The following is an 8,775-nucleotide window of genomic DNA, read 5'->3' as shown; positions in this document are numbered from 1 at the left end:
GTTGTGGTGCTTACAGTGTAATATATAAATAGAGCTGAAGGTTATGCATGGCAAGTCTAAAAGGAGGTGACTGGGTGAAAAATGGAGACAGAGTTCCTTCAATACAATTCTATAATCAACACCAAATGGGACATGGTATGAAGCACAAATACATTTGCTTCATAAACCAAGTGTAAAATTTGAAAATAAAAATATTTTGTGAACTTAATATTGTAGTGCCTCCAAACAATTAACTTGTATTTTGTTTAAATGTATTAGAGTTACAAGTTATTGTAATATGGAAAATTCCATGTCTTGAAAAGTGAGCTATTCAAACTTTGTGACCAAGTACACTTCAGCTTTGTTTTAATTTTTCTGTTGAAATTACCCATTTTCAGAAACAAATCCCAATGATCTAGCCCCATAAATATATACCCTCTTACAGTCTTACTGTAAATGGCTCTGACTTACTTTACCATTTCAGGTGTTATTCATTCTTTCAATTCAGCATAGGAAAATTAAATAACTTGGTATTTGGTTCTAAATCCAAAAGTTCTTATTGTATTAAATTAAGGCCATTTAAACATTTCCATTCCTTAATAGACTTTAATATTTCCTGCACAAACTGTACAAAATATTTATTTTCATAAATAAATAAACATACAAATTCCACACAGTTTTTTAATGCGGGGAGGACATAGCACAAGATACCATTTAATCACTGGCCAAAACTTGATTCAGAAAATTCCCTTTAAATAAAGCTGCGTAGCAAAGATAAAGATGAATACCATTAACAAATGAGACATAATTAACATCCAAAGCTGTTGTGATGCCAAAATGACAATTCATATGAGAAGATGAAATCATGCAAACATTATGGATACATATAATGACACAAATGCGTAAGTTGCAGGTTTTGTGTGATTCCATCATCATGCCTGTGTCATTATTTGTCCATCTTGCTGCCCCACAGTCACCACCCTAATAGAGTTACAACACAACCAAAGAAAATTTGTGAATAATATGCATTAGGGACCTACCAATAATGGGCACACAATAATAATGGAAATGTGTGAATCCATTATCCAATGGATTCTCTGTTAGCACGTCTCAAGTATAAAAAGAACTTTTCTAATAATCAAATTGATTTAAACCAGGTTGATTACTGATATATATATATGGATTTTGGATATGGCTCATGAATTTATCTTTTCATTCTATGTTAACCCTCCACATGTTAGCAAGAACAATCGTACCGGATTTATATTTCATAATTCCAACTGGACAGCATTGTGCCACATAATGCAATGGAACAAATTTAATTATAAGAAAGGCAAGATGGTCACAATTTGTTACAAATCCCACAACTGTTTGTCCAGCCCATTCCACTAGTTTATATCCCTGGATAAATTGTTCAAAATGCAAAAACAAAAATGGACTTATGCTGAAGTTTAAACTATAATGTGGTTGTTTTAGTATATTTTATTAACTTAGTAATGGAAATAGTTAACTCATAGTTTATAGCTATTGTTTCTATGAATCCTGCTGCTTGGGGCTTATCCAATACATTATGGTCAAACCACCAATGACTAAATGGAATTAATGAACCCAATTTATATTTTTAGGGATTGGTATGAAGATGAATTGGATGGTTTGTCAAGCTCTTTTGTGTAGGCATCTCTGCCAATACCTTTTCAGCCACTCAGCTAATTCATATGTCACTTGTGTATTACTTCTATATTCTCTCTCCCTCCCAATCTTGAATTATCAAGCTAAGCCAAGCATGTGAATCTAGCCTGATTGGAAAAGACTGCGAGGAGCCTACAGCAGAGGCAAAAACTCAATTGACATATCACTTTCAGAGACCCATATTAAAAAAGACACCATCATCCCCGATAGTAGCATGATTGACTCTAAAACTGATTATATGTATTTAGTACATGAAATTGTTTACCACTGCAGGATCTAGTGAGTACTGTATTTTGAAGCAGACGTTTTGCTGATAAAAGGTAAAAGTTTTGCTGATCTTTTGCTACATGGTATGGGGAAGAAGAAGAAATAAACCACTGGGGAATGGCCAGATTTTTGGCTTTCTAGATCTAGGATTCAAGAAGGATCCTAGGAACAACTAATGCCCCTCATTTTTGGCACAGAGGATCCAGGGCTACAGTGAGAGCTCTCATAATAAAAAGACTGGTGTAACTGATTTGAAGATGACTAAAATTTTCTGGAACTATTTTCCTTGGGGGGGAAAAATAGAACCTGGGCTATTTCCACATAAGCCCTTTTCTCTTTTTTTTTTCTCCTGAATTCAGATGATTTGTCAGATTCATTGTGTTTCTAAGGTGACTCTCTTTTTGTTTTTTTATTCCAGATCTGATTTGCAGCAATAACATGAAATTGTAGTTATCAAATGACCCTGAACCTACTGAGGCTTTGCAAGCTCTCCTGGGTCCTTTAACTAAAATTTCGTAGGGAAAAAAGACCTATGTTATTACTTTCTCTAATGGGAATTTATTACTCCCTTTTATAGCTTCTCTTAATTGGTCCAATAGTGCTCTTAGGCTACGAAGAATTAAAGAACCCCATGCAAGGTAACTAATAAACCAAGGTCATTCCTACCGAGACAGGAATGTGGGCACCTGGATGATTTTACAAGAATAAAAGTTTCAGTGAAAATGGGCATAATCTTTAATACCAATCACTAGAGTCACTGCTCTGAAAAAAAGTCTATTTGTGTCTACTCAGATCAGAATCAGGATAGTGACACTATGAATGAGTTTTTCATATTATTTAGACAAGATGGAATGAAATTGCTTAGAATTTTTGCCGTTGCAAAACTTCTGAAAGATGTCAGGTTAAGACAGACTGAAGTACCTCTTTTTGGAAGGCTGTAGTTTGCATGTTCTTTCTGGAAAATAATCCCATTGCTTCATGGAATCATAAGTGTGCTGAAGCACACATCTATTTGCTAATTTGTGAGTTAACATTATGGAAGGACCATTGTATAATATACAAATGCTTATTGTTTGATCACACATGGGTAACATTGATGACTAATACAACATGTGCCACCGTTTAAAGCATGAAACCATGTTAGGATCTAATATCAAATGTGGTCTCTCGATAGCCCTGTACTTATGGCATCAGAGGAAAGCATATGTTAGGACTGTAGCCCCCATCACCTGTAATCTTGCTGGACAGGAATGCTGAGTTATAATCTAACACATGTGAAGAACCTCAGATTGGGTAAAGCCAAAGTAATAGCAATGTGTTCAGGTTTTTTTGCTTTTTCCTCTTCAATTTACATCTTCCCCTGTTCCAGTTCTGACAGGCAGCTCTATGATCCTTTATTTCCTCCTCCAGCATTTTGCCCTTATTTTTGTTTTAACACTTTACTCCTTCCACTTAAAAGATTAAATTGCATGAGTCTGTAGTAGGAGATTTTGTGGATAAATGTCATCTTTCACAGGATTTAACAGATTGGTTTCTTTAAGCTAAGAATCTGCACTAGTGTTAAAATTGCGTAAGGCATTTAACAATTGCATGATTCATCCATTTGAATAAAAATATTTTTCCTACAGGGGTCTTTGGCTCAAATTCATCTAGCAATTTCTTAATGGGTTCTTGTGACATACTGCAATCTGGTTTACACTGTGATAATTTGCAAGACTGCAGCACACTAAAGCTAACTCACGGACATAGGCTTCAAGGACCACATGATTGTCTTAACAATTATCTCATAGTTCGAAATGCAAAACAGGTCAGCTTAGAAATGACCAACTGAGGTTTATATCAAACAGATACAATATAAAACAGCCATCTTTCTTATACTCTCTCAACCCCAGAAGGTCATCTCATCTTAGTGGTTATCTACATTCCAAGAAAAGATCATCAATGGAAGCTTCTCTTGAAATACAAATTGCAGCTTTGGTGACACTATATATATATATATTTTAGAATATAAAAGACAGTCCTCTTTCCCATCCCAAATTCTGTAATCCCAACGCCTCCAGCAATCCCTATTTACTTAATATTATTGTCAGATCTAATCTACCAATTGTTCTAATTACAAATATAGTCTTTTCAATCTTAAATGGTGCAACCCTTGGAAAGAGGATCCTACCTTGGAGAAAGAGATTTGATCTTGACCTTCTGGCCACATTGTTCTATACATCCTGAGCTCTTGTACTCGATATGTGTAAATCCTGGCCAGGAAAACCTGCCCTGCTTGCTGCTGACTGAATCAATGCCAGCTAAATGGCTTATTAAAAATAGTTGGGGTGTGGTGTATGAGTGTGTGTATGTGTATTTAAAAAAGGGCAGTTTGGCTTACAATACTTTTCTAGCCCAAGAAATTCCTATGCTCTATCTGGGTGGCAGAAAGAATGGATCATTACACAGTGGAAAACTCAGTTTGGCGCCTGCCTTGTGGTAAGTAAGAACACAGTTCCTTTTCTATGCAGTCCTTCCACAGAAATTTAAATGACCATACATCTCTTTAGCCAAAATAGCAGCCTACACCCAAATGTTTTTACTCTCAGCCTTCTTTTCAGGGTTGCACACAGTAGAAGGCACTGTAGTTTATTTGGGCCAGTTAGTCACTTAAAGGCAAGTCCCCAGAGAGGCATGTTCTTCAGCCTCCGTTTATGCAAGCTTTTCTATTTACACTAACTGCAAGCTCTGTTTTGGGCAGATGTGGGGAAAAGGATCAGCTGACAACTAAGGTTTCATTTCCTTCATGTAGTGGCAGAGTTGCTGCCAGTGTAACCACAGCATCTTCTCTTAAACAAACTCCCTTCTATGTAGCTCTGCTTAGATTATTTATACCACCTAGACTTTGACCTGCAACATATCCAGAAAAATGAAGGGAGTGTATTATTCTGACATATTTTCAAAAAACATTAATATATCACATTCTTCCATTTAATTTCTGGCTCACAGCAAGTTGTGAGGACTTGTAACTCAATACAAAAGCTGACGAACAACATTTCGATACAGAAAGTAACTAAGAAGTGAGGTTCATTGCATTTCTGAGCTGTCTTTGGTCCCTTCTGCACTATGTCATCTTCCACCTGCACAACTTAAGGAAGTGATCATAGTAGCACCCTGTTAGAATGGCTCTTGTAAGCCTGATCCAAAGGATTGGGCACATATTTTTACTGAAGGTATTGGGTAAAAAGAGGCAGCCCAATACCACACTTTTTGTTAAGATACCCTGAGATCAACCCAGTTATTTTCCTTCAGTCAAATATTTTGTACATCTCATTAAACAACCAGAGAAGTAGAAAGAGGCTATATTTGCACTCCTGACTCTTCTCTATTATGTCTTTAATGCACATTAATTTTCCCTCTACTTTTCTCCTTCTACAGTGAATACATGGCGATATCACTTTTGTCAAAAATAACTTTGGTTGCAAAGTAAATGGCTACCAACCCAAAGCCAGTAGCAGACGCCATATAAGTGGTGACTGACTGTGTGAACTGAACCAGTGAACCCATAAGAAGGGATGGGATAACCTGGGAAAGAAGAAAAGCACTGTCCAAGATGGCCAGGTCTGAACAGATGCCTCGGCTTGCAGCTGCAGTGTCTGAATCTCCCACCATCATCATGAGCGAAACCTCACATGGTGAGCTGACACAGAGAGAAGAGCCAGCAGCAGGGGGGGAGTACAGGCTACCCCCATGTCCATTCTGGTAGCTCAGTTTCTGAGTAGAAATGTGGCTTTTGATGAAACCCAGCTTCTTTTCTGATTGAGCTGCATTCTCTTTATTTTTATACTTAGGCAAATATATCTGAAAGCACAAGAAAATAAAAGATGATACGATGTTGGAAGACAATTCAGCAAAAACATAGGAATTACAGAATACAATATGAAAATATATGATTAGCTGGGGCAGAGAAAAGTGAGGGTGAAAGCTTTAAAATATAGATCAACAGAAGAGACAAAGATAGCTGTTTTCTAGAAATTAAAGATGTCATTCAAGCTATTTCACATGAATTGAGGGATTCCTTTAAATAAGACCTCAAAGCAGCTTGGTATTATTTACTATTTAGCTACCACTTCAGTTGGTTTATTTACCATTTAAGCTTATATAATGACAACCTGGTCAAAGTGCTTTAGCCAACACAGAACAGTCAGGAATTGATTCCAGAAAGATGAAAGTCCTATAAGGACAGTACGATTCAAGGGCATGCATGAAATGCAACCGACTTACACGGCTTCTGCACTGGAAGCTTCAGACAGAGTTAAGTCTTGCTGGCTCTCACAACACTGGAATGGCAGCTGTTATGAAGAAATCACTTCAGAAGAAATAAGCAAAAAGATAGAGGAAGCAGACATAAAGGATTGACAAAAGGCAAAGAAAAAAGAGGAGGCTTAGGTATCACCCTACAAACATCTACAAAGAAGATACAGTAGTCACTTGGTAGTTGTGCAGTTAGATAACAGGGAACAGCTGCTTTGGACATATCCTCATTGGGTTGCAAAACTGGCAAAACCAAGTAACATGGCGGCACTTTTGAATATTTTAACAATAGAAGTTATGTATTTAAGGGTTTGATCAGGGCAACCATACTGCCAGTTCTCTGAAGATTTAAGTAAACACTTTAGATAAGGATCAACTGAATATGCCTTTTTTGTTACTTCCATATGATTGACTTATTGCTTTAAAAATCTAGATCTCCAGGCCATAGAAATCCTGGTCAAGGAAATCCAGGAATCCCACCCAATACAGAAATGCACTGGCTAGCATGAAGTTATGCTGCATGACTATTGTCAAGGCTAGTGGTGGTGAAGCCCTTACAACTTGGGAATTTGCATCAAGTGTCCCAGGCTTATATTACGGTACTGATAGTTATATATCTAAAAAAGCAATTACTGGAATTTTAAACTACAGAACCTCTGGAAAATCTGGGAGTTTGTAATATCAGAATTTCTGGTGGTAATTTTCTCTTAGTTTAGTTGAAATTATTCACCTTTTCCTAATTGTTTTGCTCCACAATGTAGGTTTTAAGATATGTGTCTAAGATACCAAGTCTATGAATAACTATTCCTTATTAAAATGTCTATATATGTGGAAAATAGGAGACCAAGTCAAGATACTGCAGTACTTTATATAGTCAATAGCTTTACATAACAACGGGCAAGAATCAATAAAGCAGGAATCAATTGAGGTACTGCTGACTGAATCTTTAATACACTAAGCAAATTTAGTCTTAGGCTGCCTTCAGCTGGATGGCTGGGAATATTAGCAATCAAATTATTATGCAACCATTCCGCCTTTTCCTTAACAGAATGATAGGTGAATCACATCTGGAAGATGACATATGAATTCATCTGAAAAATTACCTAAGAATTCTCTGGAACCATTTGTCAAATAAAGCAGAACTTCGAGGCTTCCAAATTCCTCAAAGAACCTGCTCATTCTAAAGTTGACACCATTCTTATGTGCACTGAATATAGTCATTGAGGATAAAAAAAATACATGTGCTTCTTCTGATATGTGCTAGTTTCTGTTTTCATACAAGAGAGCTATGGGAAAAAGGTGCACATGTGCCAAACATCATATTAAAATTATATCCATTTGTTTCATGCTCAGAGCCATTTCAGGATGTTTCTCCTACCTGTTTTTCATGATGATAAAGTGATGCAAGTGTGTATGGAAGGATCTGAAGCACTGAGAAAGGGAAGCCAGTCAAGGCAGCAGAAACAGTGACAATGACCACACTTTGAGAGAAGCACATGATGAAGGCTGTCAATGGAAATAAGGCCACGCTGGCTAAGTAGACCATTCGTGTCCCAAAGTGTTTCACCATCCAATCCATGATTGTAGAGAAGAAAATAGAGATGATACACTGGAGAAAGAGGCCCAGGCTACCCATCCGAATTCCTGAGAAGAAAGATATATACGGCGTAATAGAGAAGATGGGAAGGTTAGCTATAGAAAAGTCAAATTTCATAAAGCCAACTATCATTAGTCATCTGGACCACAATGTTCTACCTGTGGTAATTAAGTTTATGAAATTTAAAAATGAATAGGAGGAAAGCATTAAAAGTATTAATATTTGATATTTCAGAAGTCAAATCTGTCCTCAGGTGTCTTGCACAGAGTAACATAATACTCAAATACAGCTCAGCCTTAAACATTTTCAGAACTTTGCCTAGCTGTTAATTTGAGCAGTTAACTGTGGCCAAGATGTTAACTTATACCTGAAAATGACAAATATTGCTCACATTTCATTTATATTGAAACTGATGTTTAAATCAGTGCCACACTTCAGTTTCTTGTGAACTTTTCTTCATGCATCTCTAAAAGATAATTATACATGGGTCACAGATCCAAGATGAGGCAATTACTGAACACATTGTGTACACTTCATTAATAAATGTTAAACATTAGTTACACTGAAACAGGGTCACTCAGACCTTGGAACAATATGCTATATTGGAACAAAAGGCAAGCCGGAGATCAAATGCCTTTAAGAGGAGACACTCAAGAAAAGCTACCGTCTGGGTAGCTTTTCATGTTAAGAAAGAAATGAGAGAACAGGTCAAGTACAGATTTTATCCTTTTGCAACTGCACATTTGATTTAGTGCAGGACAAATATATAAGAGAATATTTTACAAGCTTAATTAACAAAAGTATTTTGCTCACAGGCCATTATACCTGCTCCTGCTCCTTGGTGGAGCAGTGGGCTGATGCCTCCTTAAGTAACACCAGCTGCCTGCAATTAGTGCAGGTTTGCATCCCACCAGGCTCAAGGTTGACTCAGCCTTCCATCCTTCCGAGGT

General features: G+C 36.9%; 1 protein-coding gene across 3 annotated transcripts in view; it reads right to left on the bottom strand.

Annotated features, from left to right (window-relative positions):
* Positions 1–571: 571 nt before the first annotated feature.
* Positions 572–8,775, bottom strand: part of SLC45A3 (solute carrier family 45 member 3) — a 32,071-nt gene continuing 23,867 nt past the window's right edge. For all 3 annotated transcript variants that reach the window (XM_081323161.1, XM_081323163.1, XM_081323162.1), the window contains 2 exons: positions 7,607–7,872; positions 572–5,775 (listed from right to left, as the gene is read on the bottom strand). In XM_081323161.1, coding sequence (XP_081179287.1) covers positions 5,347–5,775; positions 7,607–7,872 — 695 coding nt within the window. In that variant the 3' untranslated portion in view covers positions 572–5,346. The remainder of the gene's footprint in view (positions 5,776–7,606; positions 7,873–8,775) is intronic.

Source organism: Vipera berus (genome assembly GCF_964194415.1).
Source record: "Vipera berus genome assembly, chromosome: 3".
Lineage (NCBI taxonomy): Eukaryota > Metazoa > Chordata > Lepidosauria > Squamata > Viperidae > Vipera > Vipera berus.
Note: the sequence above shows the minus strand (reverse complement) of the source record. Positions and strands in the feature narration are given on the sequence as shown.